The sequence below is a fragment of the Mus caroli genome, unplaced genomic scaffold (assembly GCF_978045245.1).
Source record: "Mus caroli unplaced genomic scaffold, Mus_caroli_1 scaffold_4, whole genome shotgun sequence".
NCBI classification, from domain to species: Eukaryota; Metazoa; Chordata; class Mammalia; order Rodentia; family Muridae; genus Mus; species Mus caroli.
The window spans coordinates 929631-952193 of NW_028227259.1; the positions used below are offsets into that span (position 1 = coordinate 929631).

The 22563-nt window shown below is 36.8% G+C and overlaps 1 protein-coding gene across 5 annotated transcripts in view; it reads left to right on the forward strand.

Moving 5' to 3' along the window:
• Krit1 (KRIT1 ankyrin repeat containing) overlaps positions 1–22563 on the forward strand; it is a 40333-nt gene that overhangs the window by 10073 nt on the left and 7697 nt on the right. For 4 of the 5 annotated variants that reach the window (XM_029477843.2, XM_085836402.1, XM_021161997.3 and 1 more), the window contains 8 exons: positions 81–224; positions 5557–5713; positions 6333–6440; positions 9108–9264; positions 10638–10789; positions 18088–18254; positions 18990–19077; positions 20361–20567. In XM_029477843.2, coding sequence (XP_029333703.1) covers positions 81–224; positions 5557–5713; positions 6333–6440; positions 9108–9264; positions 10638–10789; positions 18088–18254; positions 18990–19077; positions 20361–20567 — 1180 coding nt within the window. The remainder of the gene's footprint in view (positions 1–80; positions 225–5556; positions 5714–6332; positions 6441–9107; positions 9265–10637; positions 10790–18087; positions 18255–18989; positions 19078–20360; positions 20568–22563) is intronic. The other variant, XM_085836403.1, reaches the window with a different exon arrangement.

Sequence of the window (22563 nt, forward strand, 5' to 3'; positions counted from 1 at the left end):
CATAGGTGAGTCCCTTTTGTTTTGAAGAAGTGTGAATTTCAACAGTGCTTATATTTTCTTAATTTCTTTTTTACGGTTAGAGAACGGCAGTGGGTTGATGACTTTCCTTTACACCGAAATGCCTGTGAAGGAGATTCAGAATTGCTAAGCCATCTTCTCGATAAAGGATTTTCAGTCAACCAACTAGATAATGACCACTGGGCACCCATTCATTATGCATGCTGGTAAATAAATTATTCTGTTCAGGAACATTGAACTCATAATATGATTGTTTCTTATCAGAAAACTGTTGTCATTCCAGAAAGCATCTGTACCATTGCTTGTCTTCTGAGTATTCTGTTCTGATCTTTTGATTACTGTGTATATGCTGCTGTTCGGAACTGCCAGAGCTGCCCTGAGGAGAGCACTCGCAGTCTTCTTTACAAGCCGTACAGTGAGATAGCCAATAGGTAGTAAATGTCAGGGCCAACCAGGGGGCTCCATATTGCTCCTTTATGATACTGTTGTTTTGTATTACATTGGTTTATTCTTGCCATAAAATTGACATTTGTTAAACACATTGGATGTGACCTTGTATCATGCTAGAAAAGTATCCATTTAGTTCTTTCAGAATTTATGGTATCAAGAAGCCTACCAAATCCTTCTTCAAAGATTCTTCTCCCCACCAAGGGAAAAGTGTTTTTAATATTTTAGGGTAAAGTTATAAAATCATAGTATTAATTTTTAAAATTACAGATATAATGTTTAACTCAAACTGAAAATATTTAAACATCAGGTCATAATGTAGATTATACTGTCATTTTTTAAATTACTTTTATTTTTTTATAGTTCCAGTGGTTGCCTCTCTCCTGACTTGCCCTCCCACAGTTCCTCATCTCATTCCTCTTCCCCTCTGTCTCCATTCCCTCCTCCCTACTTCCTGGGGCCTCACATCTCTCGAGGGTCTTAGGCACAACTTCTCCCACTGAGGCCAGACCAGGCAGTCCTCTGCCATATATGTGTCAGGGGGCAGGGGGCCTCAGACAAGCTTGTGTATACTCCCTCATTGACGGTTCAGTGTTTGAGGGATCTCAGGGGGTCCCAATTAGTTGAGACTGCTGGTTTTCCTATGGGGTCGCCCTCCTCCTCAACTTCTTCCAGCTTTTCCCCAATTCAACCATAGGGGTCCCCGACTTCAGTCCAGTAGTTGGGTGTAAGTATCTGTGTCTGTCTCAGTCAGCTGCTTGTTGGGCCTCTCGGAGGACAGTTCTTGTCTGTGAGCACAATGTAACATCAGTAATAGTGTCAGGCCTTGGAGCCTCCCCTTATGATGGATCCCAAATTGGATTGGTCACTGGACTACCTTTCCTTGAGTCTCTTCTCCATTTTTGTCAAAGATTCTGTGAATCACTACCTTCTATTTTATCAAATGTAAGGGTGGGAACAGAATTGGGATTAGTTCTTTCTATTCATTGCACAGTATACCTTTTGGCACTCTTACTCTTTCCATAGAATTATAATAATGCTACATAGCTGAACTGAGTTCTTATTTCACAGCAGTAACAAACTGTTATAGATTATTGTCTCAAAAAGACATAGTCATTCCATTTTTTTAATGAGAAGATTGCTTTTAATGTATTGTTTTAAGTGATCTTGACTTATGCCAACGATACTACATTATTAACTACTTATTATGTATATATAGTATCTTAGTGTCACACTGAGCAAGGAACCTCACCTCTCTAAGTGTCAGTTTTATTTATCTAAAGTAAATTGTAGCAATTAGGATTGAGAAAAAGCTTGTTAGAAGCCATAAGTCCTAGGTTCATCCTTCAGCACCGCCGAGAGTAACAAATTGTAAGTAAGTAGACCATTCTAAAGTTCTTTCCAGTTCAGTTTTCATTTCTCGGATTCTAATATTTGTATTAAATTGTGTAATGGTTATATTTAATATATATGCCTTTCCTGTTTCTCTATAATTTTTTCTATTTCATCTGTAAATGTGCTCTTGATAGAAGTACAGTTGAGTGGCAGAACACTTAATCAGTGTACTTGAGATCTGAGGTTTTATCCCCAGAGCAGGGGTAAACCAAGAAGCTTAAATGAGTCCTTATGCTTCTCATTCTGAGGAATTCTTATACTTATATTTAGAACAAGCTACCCTAAATTGTCGTTAGCTGATCTAGTAGATTTCCCTCACATAACTAATAATTACCCTAGTAGAAACATTTCCTAGAGCCAAAACGGTGTAGAATACACTTTAACCCTCAAAATGCGCTGCAGAATTGGAAATGATAACATCAATGAGCTTTAATGTAGGAATCCCAGATTTATATATTTGACTTGCTTTCTATTTCGATAGGGGTTATTTTCTTCTTTAGGAAAAGAAAAGTAAAACTTTGAACTACCTATTACATAAAAACAAAAGTATAGTGTGACATTTACTGTGTTTTGGAATATACCAAGGTTTCAGAAGCAGGGGTTAGTTCCTTAGGTCTGACCTTTATTAAATTATGTCAGGTTCTAATAACCTGCTTGCATATTAACAGGATAGAATTTTAAATATCTTTCCTAAGATTAAAATAGAAAATGCACATAAAGTAATTGAGAGCCCACAGTAAGTACTGAATAAGTGATGGCTTTGATTAATAAATAGAACTGGAGTGGAGTGGGACATATGCTCAGTGGTAAGGCTTATGCTTAATATATCAAGAAGCAGGAGGACAAGAAAGGAAAGAAGAAAAATAATTGTTCAAATGTAAAAATTGATGTCTACATTTAGAATTTGTTAATTTTTAGTATTCTTAGTTACAATTTCTCATTAGTAGAATACAGAGAGAAAAAAATTCTCCTTGGATAAAATTTTCTGTCAGCTGAAACTAGTGATCATTATTGGATTTTGTGAATCTAAAGAAAGAATAGTGTGGTCCTGACTGGGTGGTGCACACTCATAACACTAGCAGTTGGGAGGCAGAGGCAGTAGTGTCAATACAAGGTTAAGCCTAGCCTTGTCTATATACCAGCCCGAGCTATATAGTGATATCCTGTCTCAAAAGAAAAAGAATAACCCAGTAAAAACCTTACTGTAAGTCACTACTTAGTGGCAGGAATATGTAGGGACACAGGCTATTTCAGGCTGTTTAGTCCTGTCCTTTTTTTTTTTTTTAAAAGTCAGATTGGCCTTGAACTTTTTATCCTCCTGCCTCTGCCTCCTAATTGCTGGGATTACAGGCAGACACCACCATTCCTGGTCCTGTCTTTATAATGTTAAAGTATATGTTTACCCCTTTCAATCTCATCCTTAAATTTTTGCTTAGATCAGTAGTTCTTAATTTTTTGGTTTGAAGACAACCTCTTTCTTTGAACATTATAAGATCCCAAAGAGCCTTTGTGTATATAGAATTAATTTAGTGATACTTATCATATTACAATTCAAAGTGAAAATTTGTTTATCAATACCCAAAACATACTATGTATAAAATAATAGCTTATAAAAAATGCCATATTTTCTAAAATAAGTCTTATTAATAATTTAATAAAAATACTGTTTTACAGTATTACAAGTCTCTATTCTCCCTAGCTAGTAGATGTAATCTCATTTCTGTTCTCCTTCCATTTTCTTCCTTCAGTCTGTTTCAGACCATGTTATAAACTTCCAAAATCTCTATCCTCCTCCTTTGTTCTCAGGCCAAATTGGATTTGAAAGGGCTTGCCTTATCATTACTATTATTGAATATTACATTGCTGTTGTTGTTGTTAGCCTTTGTTCTTTAGTCTAGTCTATGGAATTCAGAAAACCAGGTTCTCACTGGCTCATAGTCATGAAATTATGGGTAAATTACACAACTGATTCAAACATCACTTTTCTAATCCTTTTGATACAATTAGCTCTCCCTACCTCATAATTTGTTATGACAACTATATTAAATAATTGAATAAGAAAAGTTTAAAAGTAATTCAGAACTCAGGTTTGATTTAGTTACTTTTGTAACTGTTTGAACTGTTCTCTTTCACATTCTCTCCTGTCTTTTCCTGTAAGGATGTTTTTCTAAATGGAACTTAGTATTTGTAGGATAGATATTATTCTCTAACTTTTGTCAAAGAATATATATTCTTCCAGGCTTAGCAATAGTTATGCTCAGTTACATATTTTACATTTTACATATTTTCAGATAAACATTCTAGACTTTGACTTCTTCCTCAGTATTGTTATGCATTTTTAGTTGCTAATAAACAATTTAATCCCTTCTTTTTGGAGCATAAATCACTTTTAAAAATATAGTAACACCATTCTGGGGGACTCCCAAGGTGAACAGGAATACATAAAGGAAGATGAAATGGAGCAAAATGAGATAAGCCTCTTAAAAAACAAAAAATAAAATGCTAATTTTTATTTATTAATGTATTAGGAAGGCACAGGTATCTTTCTTCAGAGTAATAATGGATTTGACCTGAACAGAATGGGTAAGAAGAAAAGACCTTACACACACTGTGAAGTGACATGACTAAGAAAGGGTAGGATACAAGTGGCCAGTTCAGAATAGGGGAAAAACCACAGGGTGTGTGAAGGGAAAGAAAGCAGATGTTGAAGTCCAATCAAATAATTTTTAGTATGTTATTCCCCCCAAACCAAATTTCTCTTTCCCTTCTTCCCTACAACCCCTATTTCCACACAGCAAATTCCTGTCGTGAGTGTACGTTTGGTGTTAAGCAGAGGCTGACTCGGTATTCCTGCCATGTGCTTTGTATACTCCCGAGTCCTTGTATTACGTGCTCCTTTTCCCAAGCCTAAAATCATTTCACTTTGTTCAGTTCTGTTCTATTCAAACTTCAATTCAAATTGGTTTTTTTTAATTGTCTTGGACTAGAGATGCACCATCTCTCTTTTCCAGTCGTTTTTAAAGAGTGTACTGTTCTGCTCTTTAAAAGTTTGAAGTGTCAGAGAGATGTTTCAGGAGGTTAAGAGCACTGGCTGCTCCCAGATAACCCAGGTTCTATTCACAGGGCCCAGTTCCAAGAGCACTGCACACAGCGATGCATAGATGTATGCAGGCAAAACACCCATACACATAAAATAAAATGATCTTTAAAATATACTAAAGCATCCTAATCTTATTGATTGTTATCTTAAGCTGATTATTTATATCTTACAACATTATATAACGTATTCAGTGGAAGCTTTATTTTTTTAATGAGTTAATTTCTGAGTTTTGTGCTGTTATTTGGTTTGGTTGTTTACCTGGTGCTGGGAACTGAGCCCTGGGTTCTTGATGCATTATTTAGCAGTGAGTTACCTTCTGACCAAATTATGAACTCAGAATTCTTTCTCCTAATGTCTCCCTTTCGTTCTTCTTATGCCATCCTTTTTCTCATGTTTTAAGACTTACATTTCTTTTAGTTGATCAAAGTTGAATTGAGCCATAAAAACTTCCTAAGTTCCAGACACTTTGGTCAGTATCTTTACATTACTCCTTTGTTCTCTAGATTCCCTTTAGATACCTTGTAAAACTTGAATGTTTTTTACCATATCAGGTGGGGCTTGTTTTTTTAGGCAAATTTTATTATTTATTTTTATAGGTATGGAAAAGTTGAGGCCACTCGCATATTATTAGAGAAAGGAAAGTGCAATCCAAACCTTTTAAATGGGCAGCTCAGCTCACCGCTTCACTTTGCTGCTGGAGGCGGGCATGCTGAGATAGTACAGATCCTCCTAACTCACCCAGACATTGACAGGGTAAGGTGTTCTCTCGTCTTTATACTTTAATATTTAGCGACTAGTAAGTAGTGATAAAAATGTTTAATTGCATACTTAACAGGTCAACTAAAACAAATTTTACTTTATAGAGCTTATGTATTAACTGTGCCTCTCATCATAAGTTTTTAATTGTTTTTATTGATAAAGTACACTTCACAAAAAATGCAGTATTTTAACCACTTAGATGCACAGTTCAGAGCATCTACTACATGTATTGTTTATAAAGTCATTACATATATCCATCTCCAGAATATACATGAAATTCACTCTACATTGCATTTCCTCCAACATGTCCTGAAAGAAAACCATTTACCCATTTTCTAAAATTTTCTACTAACAAGTACTTGGTAAAAAAAAAAATATATGAAACCATGGAAACCTTTCTTAAATCTATAACTGAACTTTCAAGAAACATAACCCTATTAATTAGTGCGCTAAGTTTTTGAGCTTTTCCAATTTTTGTTATAGTATTTTCTAAGTATGGGTAATATTTACTCAATCTTTGACAGAGTATTTCTATGCAGTTTTAATTGGAAAACATGCTTTCAGAACATGTGGATTTGCAATGTCTTTTTGTTCATCCCTTCTTCCATTCTAGCACATAACAGATCAACAAGGGAGATCCCCATTAAATGTTTGTGAAGAAAACAAACAAAACAACTGGGAAGAAGCTGCAAAAATGTTGAAAGAAGCCATTAACAAGCCAGTAAGTATTATCCGAATAGTTAGAGCCAAATATCTTACCGAAATTGATAGTTTACAAAAGACCCTAGGTTTATTCCCTTTACTAAAAAGATTAATTCATAGTATAATCTCATATGACAGATGTAATTAAGACACATATCATTAGACTTTTTTTGGCATTGTGCAAACACCATGGAGTATATTTGGACAATATCCACTGTATAACCTGCTATATAAACCTAGGCTATATGGCATATAGTGTGATATGTGTGATGCCTTTAGATGTTTGCTTCTGTCATTGACCAAAATACTAAGTTCTGAGTGATTGTACTTAATTCTGTTTATTATAAATAGTTCTGCTCATTGATTCAAATTCTCCCCAAACATTTATATTTATAAACAGCAGCATTATACACCATACATTAATAATTTTCAGCAAGTCGATGTATAAGAAACTCATTTTCCTTCTCACAAAAGTGAAATAGATGATTTCCTAGGTTTGTGAAAGAGGTAGGTAGGCAGGGATGTGTGTGTGTGTGTGTGTGTGTGTTTATGCACATGTGGAAACCAGAGGATAATGTTAGGAGTCTTTATCACTTGTCCCTTTATTTTTTGAGAAAGGGTCTCACTAAACCTAAAGCCCACCATTTTGTCTAGCTTCCAGGATCTTCCTCTCTTTACTCCTCTGTCTAGCCAACTCAGGGATTAGACACAAGTAGCCATTCCCAGCTTTTATGTGGGTGCTGAGAGGTTAAACTCAGATCATCTTACATTCACAGTACTGATAATGCTACTGCTATTTAAGACTTTATGAACTTGAGGAAGGAAACTAGCTCAAAATCCAGCATTTCATGACTTGTATTTTCAGAGTCTTCCATTATAAATTTCTCTTAGTGTAAGTTATTGCTGGTACACATTTTTTGTGGCCCACTAGACTCATGAAGTTCTTTGATTTAATTCCAAGTTTATATTTCCTGAGGCATTTACTTTATATATTAAATACTCTAAAATGATACACTTAGAATTTTTTTAGTATTATTTATTTAATATATATGAGTACACTGTAGCTGTCTTCAGACACTCCAGAAGAGGGCGTCAGATCCTATCTACTACCGATGGCTGTGAGCCACCATGTAGTCGCTGGGAATTGAACTCAAGACCTCTGGAAGAGCAGTCAGTGCTTTTAACCTCTGATCTATCTCTCCAGCCCCACTTAGAAGAATTTAATAGCCAACATATATATATATTTTTTTTTAATCTTCCCTTTAATTTGACCATGGAACATTTAGAAGAAACTTTAGAAAGTGCAAACAATATAAATAATCATCTTAAAATATTGTCAGCATGTTCTTGTTTGAGCAAGTTTTGATAGTTCCTACGTTAGAAATGTAAGCTGTAGTACAGCCAAATTAAACTTATACCCAACTAGCTTACAAATAGATGAGACTCAGTCTATGGTTTATTTTATTTGGCTTTGATAATTATGGGGAGTGGGGGAAAAATAATCCCTAATCTACTCTTCTAACTGCTAGCCTGACTACCTCCTCAGTGGTGTATTCCAGATACTGGCTATTTCTCCTGGCCAAGTTCTCATGGTCCATCTCCCCTCATGGCAGCTTCCTCCTCTCCTCTTGTTCTTCTCCTTCTCTTGAACTCTCTTTCCTCCTCTCTCTTTTCCACCCCTTCAACAAGGTAACCCCCTTCAGTTATTGGCTGTAGCCAGTTTTGTTTTGTTTTTTAACCATAGTTTTAAATTAAGGAATAAGATTTGCACAACAAAACTCTATAAACATGAGAATTCACTTGTAGGCCTAGACCTTCAGGTAGAGAATTTAACATTACATTACATTACAATACATAGCAACAGACCAAACCTCAACACTATACCCTGAAGAGTATGAAGTTGGGCAGAAAGTATCTTGTTCCTCTATGGTATGTAATTATTTTTTTATTACATGTTTTCTTTATTTACATTGTAAATTTTATCCCCTTTCCTCACTTCACCTCCAACCCCCCACCCCATCTCATCCTGCCCTTAACTTGCTCACTAAACCACCCACCCCTGCTTCCCTGTCCTGGCATTCCCCTACACTGGGGCATCGAGCCTTCTCAAGACCAAGGGACTCTCCTCTCATTGATGTCCCACAAGGTCATCCTCTGCTACATATGAGGCTGGAGACATGGGTCCCTCCATGTGTACCCTTTGGTTGGTGGTTTAGTCCCTGGGAGCTCTGGGGGTGTTCTTCCTATTGGGCTGCAAACCCCTTAAGCTCCTTGTGTCCTTTCTCTAACTCCTTCATTAGGGACCCTGTGCTCAGTCCAATGGGTGACTGTGAGCATCCATTTCTGTATTTATGTAATTATTTTGAATGTGTATGTGAATGTGTCTGCATGTGCTTGAATTATTTTGAATGTGTATGTGAATGTGTCTGCATGTGCTTGAATTATTTTGAATGTGTATGTGAATGTGTCTGCATGTGTTTGTGAGTATCTACAGGGACCATAAGATGGCATTGGATTCCCTCAACCTGGAATTGCAAGTGATTGTGAACCTCTCAAAATAGGTGTAGGGAATTAAACTCCAATTCTCTACATGAACAGCAAGTGTTCTTGACTACTCAACTGTCTATTCAGGCTCAGGATATAGAATTTTTAGATGGCTTACATGGCTTTTCATATTTTTTCCTAGTATGAAAAAGTTCGAATCTACAGAATGGATGGATCATACCGTTCTGTTGAACTAAAGCATGGCAATAATACCACAGCACAGCAGATAATGGAAGGAATGCGACTCTCTCAGGAAACTCAGCAATATTTCACTATTTGGATCTGTTCAGAAAATCTTAGTAAGAAAACTCGAGAGGGGGAAGTAGTTTACTATTTAAACCTCATTGCTCCTTTTTGAACGTGCATTAAGAAACTTGTGGATAGCAATAATTATTATTGACTTTTAGCTATATTTCATATTATTAGTGTTCAAACTGAAATGCTTCATTCAAAGCATGCTGAAATTAGTAAACACCAGAGGTTTTCTCTCTGACAATACAGTTAGTTTGAATGCTATTAAATGTAAAATTCATACATCTTGCCTTTATTTTCAGTGTTTCTCTCAAAGTGAAATATTTATGTTAGTTTTCTGTTGAACTTCTTATTTAAAATCAACTTAATATCAATGTATATTTATCCTTCTAAGTTTACTGTAAGTACTTGCAAAATATAATTAATTGTATGGTAATTATCTTTGAATATATGTTTAGCACCAAATAATCATAATTATTTATAATTAAGTAAAACCACAACGGAATCAAGGATTTAATGTACATTAATGCATTTGATTTGTGTTAAGAATTAGCTGGAAAATTTTCTACAATTTTTTTTCTAGTCCTATTTATAAAACCAGGTCTTTCTAAATACTACCAGATTCTATACTATTGATCACATCCTAAGCCCAAGAAAAATTCTTTACTTTTTAAAAATTATTTTATTATTGTATGTGTATTTTCCCTGCATGTCTGTCTGTGCACCATGGGCATGCCTGGTTCCTGCAGAGGTTGGAAACTTGTCGGATCCCTTGGACTAGAGTTGTAGATGGTTTTGAGCCACCATGTGTATGCTTAAAATTAAACCTAAGTTCTTTGGAAGAACATCCAATGCTCTTAACCACAAAACCGTCTCTCCAGCCCATAGTCTACTTTTGTTTTATTTCACATGACTCAGGCTGGCCTCACACTTGCTATTTCGCTGAGGATAAACTTGAACTTGTGGTGTTCTTAATATTCACCTCTAAGTACTGGGATTATAGTCTTGTGCCCTCATACGTAGCTCCCAAGAAATGCTCGTATAATTATGTCCTTAAAAACAGGGATGTGCCGGGCGTGGTGGCGCACACCTTTAGTCCTAGCACTCGGGAGGCAGAGGCCGGTGGATTTTTGAGTTCGAGGCCAGCCTGGTCTATAAAGTGAGTTCCAGGACAGCCCGGGCTATACAGAGAAACCTTGTCTCGAAAACCAAAACCAAAACCAACCAAACAAACAAACAAAAAAACAAAACAAAACAGGGACGTATCCACAATTTGGGTAGTAATAATTGTTGAACTTTGATTTAAATTTAGATCTATAAACTGTTTGATACTTAGATGCATATAGTTTAATGTAAGGTTTCTATGCATTGATATAGTGGATTTATTTTACAGTATTTATAAAGGACAGCTCTTTTTCAGGTCTTCAGTTCAAGCCTTATCATAAACCCTTGCAACAAGTTCATGACTGGCCAGAAATACTTGCTGAATTGACTAATTTGGATCCACAAAGAGAAACACCACAGCTTTTCCTAAGAAGAGATGTGGGACTTCCTTTAGAAGTTGAGAAAAAGGTTTGCTTGAAGCCTTATTTTGTTATTTGAATCCACAGGATCTGCAGGATCTACTAGGAAGTGTGCTGTTCCTCCTGTACAAGGGATATTTATTTCCTTTTTCTGTTAAATCTTTATATTCTATTGTAAGGGGGAATTTCAGTTGGTCTATATACAAAATTCTGGTTGGTAGTTTTTTTTCTTTTACTTTTATTACTTTAGCAAATTCATTTTTTTTCCTTTTGAAAACAGAAATGAGAGTAAGGAGGCCATAATAAAGAAAATAAGCAATCAGAGAGATGGCTTATACAGAAATTAACATTTTTTAGAATAGAAATCAGCTTTGTGAATTTCAAAGAATGTATAGGAAAGGACAGGATAAAAAAGAAAAGCCTATAAAATTTGAGTAAAGAATAGAGTTTTTGCAAAAGGGGTGCAATAGTGCTGTCCTAAGCAGTGAGAAGGCAACCATTCTTAAGAGCAGAGTTTAAACTTGAAAGAAGAAACCTAAGTGAGAGATTATAGCAGACAAGGAACGATAGCCTAATAGTATTTATAAATAATTGAAAATCTAACAGAACAGTTGCTAGGTCACATAATATTGTGAAAAAATTAAGTTAATACTATCCATAACTATTTCTACAAAAGAATATTAGCAAAACCTCTTGTGCTGGGCTCTAGGGAGATTTGTTGTGTTTTCTTTGATGAGTTCTGAGGACTGACCTTACAGCTAATCATGCACTCTGCTGCTGTGCAGCAAGCACCCCGCTCAGACCAAGTGAACTGTGGGGAGGGCATAGCCCAACACTGAAAGTACAACTAATGCCATTAGATTATTTACTTATGAAGGATTAAAATGGCAACTTGTATGTTGTATACATTACATTTTTTAAATGTAATTAATAAATGTGTTGAATTTTAAAACACAATCTGTAAGTAATCTAAGCATACTTAGTCTATCTTCGTGACTCATGAAATATTTTGAAAGTTGTCTGGGAGAGGAGAGGAACAATAAAGATCATTGATATTAAATTTCATGGTTAGAAGAGTATATGCATAAAGGAAAGCAAGTCTTCATCAAATGTCATACGATAAAGTATCTTTGTCCTTTAATTCATATAACTGAGAATTCATATCTATACTCTGAAAAATAGGAGAATTGCATTTATTGCTTGGCATCATTATTTTAAGATGAAAACAACCTGATTTCATTAGAAAATAGCCATTGATTAAAACTAACTTAACATACTAAAAAAAAAAGAATTACTGTGACTGTCTACTCAAATTCTTCAAATCTACCAAGGCAGTCTTTAGTATAAAAATAACATTTGTGCAGCCTTTCCCCAACATCTCATTTAAGAAATTAAAAAAGCAAAAGTAGGTTTAAAAAGCAATATAATTAACACTTTGTATTATTTGTTGGGTCCACTTATTGCTAATGTATATTTACTACTTTTCTTCATCTCATTTTTATGTGGTATTTTGCCTGTATGTGTGCCTTCCACAACTTGTAGGCCTTTTGACTGTACAGGTCAGAAGAGGGCACAAAAATGAGGACATACCACAAAGGCTTTTTGTTTTGTTTTGTTTTGTTTTGTTTTCTAAAACTTTATATAACCTTTTTTTTATTGATTTCATTTTTTATTTTTGTAACATATATAAGAAATAAATGTAATAAACCAAATACATGGACAAAAAAATACAAGAATCGTTTGATCATCTCGGTGGAAAGAAAAAAAGAAAAAAGTCTTTGGTGAGATTCAACATGCATTCTTTTTTTTCCTACATGATTTTTATTTATTAGATATTTTCTTCATTTACATTTCAAATGCTATCCTAAAAGTCCCCTATACCGTCTCCCCGCCCTGCTTCCCAACCCACATACTCCTGCCTCCTGGCCCTGGCGTTCCCCTCTACTGGGGCATATAATCTTCGCAAGCCCAAGGGCCTCTCCTCCCAGTGATGGCCGACTAGGCCATCTTCTGCTACATATGCAGCTAGAGACACAGCTCTGGGGGTACTGGTTAGTTCATATTGTTGTTCCACCTATAGGGCTGCAGATCCCTTCAGCTCCTTGGGTACTTTCTCTAACTCCTCCAATGGGGGCCCTGTGTTCCATCCAATAGATCACTCAACATGCATTCTTAATAAAAGCCCTAGAACAAGTAGGACTGTAGGAAACATATGACAAACTCATGGCCAATATCATCCTAAATGAATAAAACCATTAATAAGCCCCATTAAAATCAGGAATGGGAGAGGACTGCCCACTGTCCCTATTGCTCATCCATAATGTGGTTGAAGCATTAGCTGGAGCAATAAGGCAAGAGAAGGGATACAAATGGGAAAATATTAAGTCCAATTATTTTCAATTGATTATATTATAGCCAATGTTCCCAAAATTTGACTAGAAAATTGTAGAAAAAATAGAAAAAATAATAGATAATAGAAATAATAGAAAATAATAGAAAAAATTGTAGAAATAATTTCAGCAAAGTGTTATGATACATAATTGACTTATTAAATTTACCAGTCTTATACTGAGTATGAGTAACAAGCATGCTGAGAGAGAGAGATATCGTGGACACGCTCCTCTTCCCAGTTTCTCAAATAAAATATCTAGAATATACATTACAAAAGAGGTTAAAAAAAACCCTCTTCAATGAAATCTTTAAATATATGAAGAAAGATATTAAGAAACATACTTAGAATTTGAAGACCTCCCAAGCATATAGCGTGGTAGAATTAACATTGTGAAAAAAGACCTTCCTACCAAAACTATTTACTGATTCAATGAAATCACAATCAACATCCTCATCTCATTCTTCATATAAATAAAAAGAAAATCCTCAAATTGGTATGGAACAACAAAATACCCAGAATAGCCAATTAGTCTTAGATAAGTGTTTGTTTCTATGCATTCTGCTCATTTTGAGTGCTAAGTGCATCTGTCTTATGACCCCCAGCTTTTATACAGCTGTTTCTATTGAGTCAATTTTGTTCGATATTAGAATGGCTACTCCCGCTTATCTCTTGGGACCATTTGCTTGGAAAATTGTTTTCCAGCCTTTTACTCTGAGGTAGTGTCTGCCTTTGTCACTGAGGTGTGTTTCCTGTATGCAGCAAAATGCTGGGTCCTGATTACATATACAGTCTATTAGTCTATGTCTTTTTTGGGGGGATTGAGTCCATTGATGTTAAGAGATATTAAGGAAAAGTAATTGCTACTTCCTGTTATTTTTGTTGTTAGAGATGGAATCATGTTTGTGTGGCTATCTTCTTTTGTTGAAGATATTTACTGGCCCTTTAAGTTGGGAATCTTTGCTCTCTTCTATACCTATAATCCTTAGGTTTGGTCTTCTCATTGTTTCCTGGATTTCCTGGATGTTTTGGCTTAGGACCTTTTTGCATTTTCCATTTTCTTTGAGTGTTGTGTCAATGTTTTCTATGGTATCTTCTGCACCTGAGATTCTCTCTTCTATCTCTTGTATTCTGTTGGTGATGCCTGCATCTATGACTCCTGATCTCTTTTCTAGGTTTTCTATCTCCAGGGTTGCCTCCCTTTGTGATTTCTTTGTTGTTTCTATTTCCATTTTTAGATCTTAGATGGTTTTGTTCATTTCCTTCTCCTGTTTGGTTGTGTTTTCTTGTAATTCTTTAAGGGATTTTTGTGTTTCCTCTTTAAGGGCTTCTAGCTGTTTACCAGTGTTCTCCTGTATTTCTTTAAGGGAGTTATTTATGTCCTTCTTAAAGTCCTCTATCATCATCGTGAGAAGTGATTTTTAGATCCAAATCTTTTCTGATGTGATGGCGTATCCAGGATTTGCTATGGTGGGAGAATTGGGTTCTGATGATGACAAGTAACCTTGGTTTCTGTTGCTTACGTTCTTATGCTTGTCTCCTGCCATCTGGTTCTCGCTAGTGTTACCTGTCCTTGCTATATCTGACTGGAGCCTGTCCTTCCTGTGATCCCTGTCATGTCAGAACTCAGAGTCCAGCTGTCTCTGGGATCCTGTGATTCTGTGATCCTGAGATCCTGGTTATGTCAGAGCTCCTGGGAGTAAAACTGCCTCTGGGGACCCTGAGATTCTGGTGTGACCAAGCCCCTGGGATCCTGGGATCCCGGGTATGTTAGAGTGTCTGGGAGTGGACCTTCCTCTGGGTGTTGTAGGACTGGCTGCAGAGTTCAGGCCCAAGGTCTGCTCAGGGCACCAACCCAGACTGGAAGGAATCTGTGCTACTGGTTGGGTGGCAGTCCTGTGTCCTTGGATCCAGCAGGTCCCAGTTACTCCCTGTGGTGTTGGGACAGATGTTGAGTCATCCTCACCTCTGATCCTATCCATAAAGGCTTTTTAACTTAAAATTAAGTTTCCATAATAATATCTGGTGTCCAAATTAACATTTTTCCCCAGTTATTTCAGAAATTCTTTATAAGCTCTCACCTGCAGGATCTAGTCAATGTTCATACTTTGTATTTGGTACCTATTAGTGTCTTTTAAATTAGAATGGTCTTGTCATATATATATATATATATTTTTTTTTAACAGAGAAATCTGTTTCTGTGGTGTGGTTTTGTTGTGTTTCATAGGGGAAGTGGAATTTTTTTTTTAAGGATTGTGTGGATAAAGTATTATAAGCTAAAAAAATGTTTTATTTGGTTTATCAGGATCTTTCAACCATAAAGACTTGGTGTTATGACTTATATTTAGAAATACTCAGACTATAATTATTATTTCTGAGTAGAAATATATGTATAGTCTAACATTGTCAATATTAATCCTATTAGATAAGTTGTTTAAATGTAAGAAAATACTATACTCTTCCTTTAATGTATTTGAAAGTATAAATAAGTGTTTGCCTTAAAGAAGCTTATTTCAACCTCATTGCCCTTCTAAGGTGTTTTAGTCAGGGTTTCTATTCCTGCACAAACATCATGACCAAGAAGCAAGTTGGGGAGGAAAGGGTTTATTTGGCTTACACTTCCATATTGCTGTTCATCACCAAAGGAAGTCAGGACTGGAACTCTAGCAGGTCAGAAAGCAGGAGCTGATGCAGAGGCCATGGAGGGATGTTCTTTATTGGCTTGCCTCCCCTGGCTTGCTCAGCCTACTCTCTTATAGAACCCAAGACTACCAGCCCAGGGATGGTCCCACCCACAAGGGGCCTTTCCCCCTTGATCACTAATTGAGAAAATGCCTTACAGTTGGATCTCATGGAGGCATTTCCTCAACTGAAGCTCCTTTCTCTGTGATAACTCCAGCTGTGTCAAGTTGACACAAAAATAGCCAGTACAATTGACCCCTTGTCAACTTGACACACAAGCACATCAACTAGTAAGCCTCAACCCTTACATTCTTATTCATCCCCAAGATCTAAATAACTTTAAAAGTCCCACAGTCTTTACATATTCTTAAATTTTCAATCTCATTAAAATATCCATCACTTTTAAAATCCAAAGTCTTTTTACAATTAAAAGTCTCTTAACTGTGGGCTCCACTAAAACAGTTTCTTCCTTCAAGAGGGAAAATATCAGGGCACAGTCACAATCAAAGCAAAAATCAATCTCCAACCGTCCAACGTCTGGGATCCAACTCACGATCTTCTGGGCTCCTCCAAGGGCTTGGGTCACTTCTCCAGCCATGCCCTTTGTAGCACACACGTCGTCCTCTGGGCTCCAGATGCCTGTACTCCACTGCTGCTGCTGCTCTTGGTGGTCATCTCGTGGTACTGGCATCTCCAAAACACTGCGTGACCCCTTGAGTCCTGGGCCTTCAATTACAACTGGGGCTGCACCTTCACCAATGGACTTCCATGGCCTCTCACAGTGCCGAGCCTGAGCTGCTGTGTGACCCCTTCATGCCTTCAAAACCAGTACCACCTGGGTGACCCTTACACATTACCAAGTCCTGCTGCAGAAGGAGTACAACCTTGGCTATCTCTGGAACACAGCCTCTTTGTGCTTTCAGAAAACACTTCCCAGAAGATGTCACCTCAACGATGCTGGTCTCTTCTTAATCACCGCTAATTTCTTAGCTCCAGCTAACCAGCATCAATAGTCCCAGTAATGCAAAGTTTTTGCTTTAGTAGTTCTGGTACCTTGTTAATCACAGCTGATTCTTCAGCCCCAGCTAACCAGAACTACAAAATCTTCACAATAAAAACAGCAATGGCCCTGAAGAGAGTCTTTAATTTTCCCTCTGAAATTTCACAAAACAGGCCTCCATCTTCTGCACTGTTCTCAGCATTATCTTCCAAGCTCCTATACAACATCTGAAAGAGCTCTTAACAAAGAATGGATCTTCAAGCCCAAAGTTCCAAAATCCTTCCACAGTCCTCCCCAAAACGTGGTCAGGTTGTCACAGGAATACCCCACTCTGCTGGTACCAATTTGTCTTAGTCGGGGTTTCTATTCCTGCACAAACATCATGACCAAGAAGCAAGTTGGGGAGGAAAGGGTTTATTCGGCTTACACTTCCATGCTGCTGTTCATCACCAAAGGAAGTCAGGACTGGAACTCAAACAGGTCAGGGAGCAGGAGCTGATGCAAAGGCCATGGAGGGATGTTCTTTACTGGCTTGCCTCCCCTGCCTTGCTCAGCCTGCTCTCTTATAGAACCAAGACTACCAGCCCAGAGATGGTTCCACCCACAAGGGGCCTTTCCCCCTTGATCACTAATTGAGAAAATGCCTTACAGTTGGATCTCATGGAGGCATTTCCTCAACTGAAGCTCCTTTCTCTGTGATAACTCCAGCTGTGTCAAGTTGACACAAAAATAGCCAGTACATAAGGATTGACACATTTTATCTTTTAAGATTTTGAAAAGCATAGATAATAGAAAAATGTTTTATGAATTTAAAGATTTAGATAAACGTGCTATAACTTTTTAACAGCATAAACTGTGATCATACTTATAGATAGGCAAATTGTATGCCACCTATGGCCACACCCTGCTTGCTGCCTATTCTCATGCAGCCTGTACACTGAAGAGTTTTTATAGAGCATTAGTAGCTTAAAAACAATAGTTCACATGTGAAGATTTATTTCAGGTTTCCATATCTATATAAAAGTTGATGCTTTCATGCTGTAATACTTATAACAGATTATGTGACTCATAAATTATATGACTTAAAGTATTGTTGTATGGCTTTTAGAAAAAATGCTTGTTAACCCCTGCTCTAGTATAGCAATAGCATATACACACAGCATACACACATAGTTACATAGTTGTAGCTTGTTATATTGGGTAAGAAAAAGTTGTATAAAAGGTTTGTAAAGTAAATTGTAGCTTAATAACCAAGTTATATTTTCTTCCTTTTAAGATTGAAGACCCACTAGCTATTCTTATTCTCTTTGATGAAGCCAGATATAATTTACTGAAGGGCTTTTATACAGCTCCTGATGCTAAACTGATAACACTGGCAAGTCTACTGTTACAAATAGTTTATGGGAATTATGAGAGTAAAAAGCACAAACAAGGTTTCTTAAAGTAAGTATTTAATACAATGCATGGTTTTTCAAATGCTCAAGATTCTCTTTAACCAACACAGTTTTAATATTACTGCAAAGTGTTTATGCATTGCTAGCCAGATACGGTGGCACCTGCTCATAATCAATGAGACTAAGACCGGAAAAAGGACCGTAAGTCAGACCAGCCTGGGCTGTATAGGAAGACCTTGTCTCAGACAGACAGACAGACAGACAGACAGACAGACAGACTGTTTATACATTGGTTTAGTATTAAATAATGCAAAACATTAAGTAAAAGAAAAAAAAACTATTCTAAAGCATTTATTGGTTTTTGGTTTGTAAAACATTTCAAAGTTTTACTTATATATATTGTACTTGATATAATTTCCCCTTATGATTTTTCTTTGTTTATTTTGTGTTTAAGTTTACTAAAACTTTTTCTTAATAAAAGAAAACTTATAAGTCAGATATTTAAGAATCCCACCATATAAAATTGTTTGATATTTAATCCTTGAGAGGAAATACAGGTTTTAGCATGGCTAAAGTTTTTTTAATGTGATCTTTCAACTTTTGAAAATATTTTCTGGTTATTGAAGAAGGAAATATTAAGCTGATAATATTAAGATTTTGGAACATTTTGTTTTAAAACATCATATTCAGCTTAAAATTTCCATTATTTGGTGCCATTTGTGACAGAAGGATTATTGTACTTTAGCTACTAAAGATGACTTATTTAAGGCATGTGTACTTCCAGTGAAGAAAATCTGAAATCCATCGTACCTATTACTAAACTGAAAAGTAAGGCGCCTCACTGGATAAACCGAATACTCCATGAGTACAAGGTAAGCTGCCCCACAGAAATGGAGGTGACTGTAGCTGTTTGTATTAGTGTTATAATGTTTTAAACACTAATTTAAAATCCTGGGATTAAAAATTAATTTTCTATGTGGTACATTTACACAATGAAGTACTGCTCAGCTATTAAAAAGAATGAATTTATGAAATTCTTAGGCAAATGGATGGACCTGCAGGGCCTCATCCTGAGTGAGGTAACCCAATCACAAAGGAACTCACACAACATGTACTCACTGATAAGTGGATATTAGCCCAGAAACTTAGGATACCCAAGATATAAGATACAGTTTGCTAAACGCATGAAACTCAAGAAGAATGAAGACCAAAGTGTGAACACTTTGCCCCTTCTTAGAATTGGGAACAAAACACCCATGGAAGGAGTTACAGAGACATAGTTTGGAGCTGAGACAAAAGGATGGACCATCTAGAGACTGCCATATCCGGGGATCCATCCCATAATCAGCCTCCAAACGCTGACACCATTGCATACACTAGCAAGATTTTGCTGAAAGGACCCTGATATAGCTGTCTCTTGTGAGGCTATGCCAGGGCCTAGCAAACACAGAAGTGGATGCTCACAGTCAGCTATTGGATGCATCACAGGGCTCCCAATGGAGGAGCTGGAGAAAGTACCCAAGGAGCTAAAGGGATCTGCAATCCTATAGGTGGAACAACAATATGAACTAACCAGTACCCCCCTGGAGCTCGTGTCTCTAGCTGCATATGAATCAGAAAATGGCCTAGTCGGCCATCAGTGGAAAGAGAGGCCCGTTGGTCGTGCAAACTTTATATGCCCCAGTACAGGGGAACGCCAGGGCCAAGAAGTGGGAGTGGGTGGGTGGGGGAACGTGTGAGGGACTTTTGGGATAGCATTGGAAATGTAAATGAAATAAATACCCAATTTAAAAAAAATGCAAAAAAAAATTAATTTTCTAGTTCACAGTGCCTGAAACTGAAAATAGCAAGATGTGTTTATTTTTAGGAGTACAGCCTTTTTCTGTGTGCTTTCTGTGTGTTGAATACTCTGGTAAAGGTTAGAGTTAGAGCTGAAGTAATGTACTGTCCTTACCCATTGCATTTACAGTCCTAGTAGAATAGAGAACACTGTGGATCTTAGCTAGTTTATTTTTAATATTAAGTCAACAAGTGAAAAAATTCACTTGGGATAATCTACCGTAACTTCATTCTTGTTCGGGGACATTGATTTTAGAAATGGCTAGTTAACCTGTTTGCTTTATTAAGAGGTCACATCTCTTCACTCTGTTTTCAGAATCTGAGTCTGAGTGAGGGCGTCAGTAAGGAAATGCACCACCTGCAGCGCATGTTCCTACAGAACTGCTGGGAGATCCCTACGTACGGAGCAGCCTTCTTCACAGGACAGATATTTACAAAGGCAAGCCCCAGCAATCATAAGGTCATCCCTGTGTATGTGGGCGTGAACATAAAAGGGCTGCATCTCCTAAACATGGAAACTAAGGTAGCTCTGAAGCTATTTTGGAGTAGTTATAGCATGTATTATTTAGAATAGCTTTGCCGTCTTCCTTGAAGAATCTAGAAATGGCATTAATTACAATATATACATCAACTGTAATATATTTTTGCATTTGTAATACTTACTGTCCATACAATATAATAAATAGTATTTGGGTTAAAATGATGTTTTTAATGTTACATTTATGTGAAAAGGGTGCTGAACTTTTCAGTGTGCTAATATTGCTGTAAAAATTGTGGGAGTTGAAGAATATCTTTGTATAAATGCAGATTTATTTCTATAAGATAATTTTTGTTTTTTGAGACAGGTTCTTATTCTGTAGCTCCGGCATGCTGGAACTCACTGTGTAGACCAGGCTGGCCTTGAACGCCCAGAGATTTGCCTCACTTAGCTGCCTCAATGCTAGGCATGCACCACTACATGTCTCACACATATTTCATTTAAAAAAAAATAGAATCTATTTAGATTCTATCTCTTTAGAGACAGGAGACAAATCATTTCAAAATCAAATTAAAAGACACTTTTCATTATGCATCTGTTTTATAGCCTTCTATAAAAAAAAAAAAAAACAAAGCTGCCATAGAGCGGATGACTTATAAACAACAGGTACTTGTTTCTGACAGTTGTCAAAGCCTGAGATTATGACACCGAATGGTCAAGTTCCTGTGACGGCCTCTTCTGAGTTATAAACTGCCCGGATTCTCATTTTTCCTCACACAGAGGGAAAGTAACACTTACCCTAACATAGTAGCATTCATCTATAATCCCAGCATCTGTGGGTTTAAGGTAGGAAGCTGTGTATGACTCTAAAGCTAGCCTAACCTAAAGCACATAGGAAGAGCAATTAGAAGCAGGCAGTGTGGGAGGACTCCAGACCCAAGAAAGAAATGTGTGTGTGTGACAAAAGGGTTTACTCTGAATGTGTGTGTGTGTGTGACAAAAGGGTTTACTCTGAATGTGTGTGTGTGACAAAAGGGTTTACTCTGAATGTGTAGCGTGTGACAAAAGGGTTTACTCTGAATGTGTAGTGTGTGACAAAAGGGTTTACTCTGAATGTGTGTGTGTGACAAAAGGGTTTACTCTGAATGTGTGTGTGTGACAAAAGGGTTTACTCTGAATGTGTGTGTGTGACAAAAGGGTTTACTCTGAATGTGTGTGTGTGACAAAAGGGTTTACTCTGAATGTGTATGTGTGACAAAAGGGTTTACTCTGAATGTGTGTGTGTGACAAAAGGGTTTACTCTGAATGTGTGTGTGTGACAAAAGGGTTTACTCTGAATGTGTGTGTGTGACAAAAGGGTTTACTCTGAATGTGTGTGTGTGACAAAAGGGTTTACTCTGAATGTGTGTGTGTGACAAAAGGGTTTACTCTGAATGTGTATGTGTGACAAAAGGGTTTACTCTGAATGTGTGTGTGTGACAAAAGGGTTTACTCTGAATGTGTGTGTGTGACAAAAGGGTTTACTCTGAATGTGTGTGTGTGACAAAAGGGTTTACTCTGAAAACTAAGATTAGTTATAAGAGGCTCTTCTGAGAAAAACATTTACAGTGGAAGGGAATATCACCATTCACTAGATAGTTTTTTTAGCTTTGTTCTTACATTTATTTTTTATTTTTCTTGTGTCTGTTATAAGCATAATTATGTGTCGTACAGTATGTTCTTGTGAGTGCAGTTGCCCTCAGAGGCTACAGGGGTCAGACACCCTGGAGCTGGAGTTACAAGTTGTTGTGAGCAGCTATAGGCTGAGAATCAAATCCAGGTCCTCTAGAGTGCTCATAACTGATGGGCCATTTTTCTAGGCTCAATACAGAGACAGTTATTTTTAACATACTCAACACATCTAGGCAGGATGAACATCTTTCTAATTTATAATAGTACTCTGGTAAAAATCTTGCCTCACTTATTAAGATTTGTCAAAGTTAGATCATGTTCCAAAGGACATTTTAGTTTGGAAGTTTTATGAATTTTATTCTCCTCATCT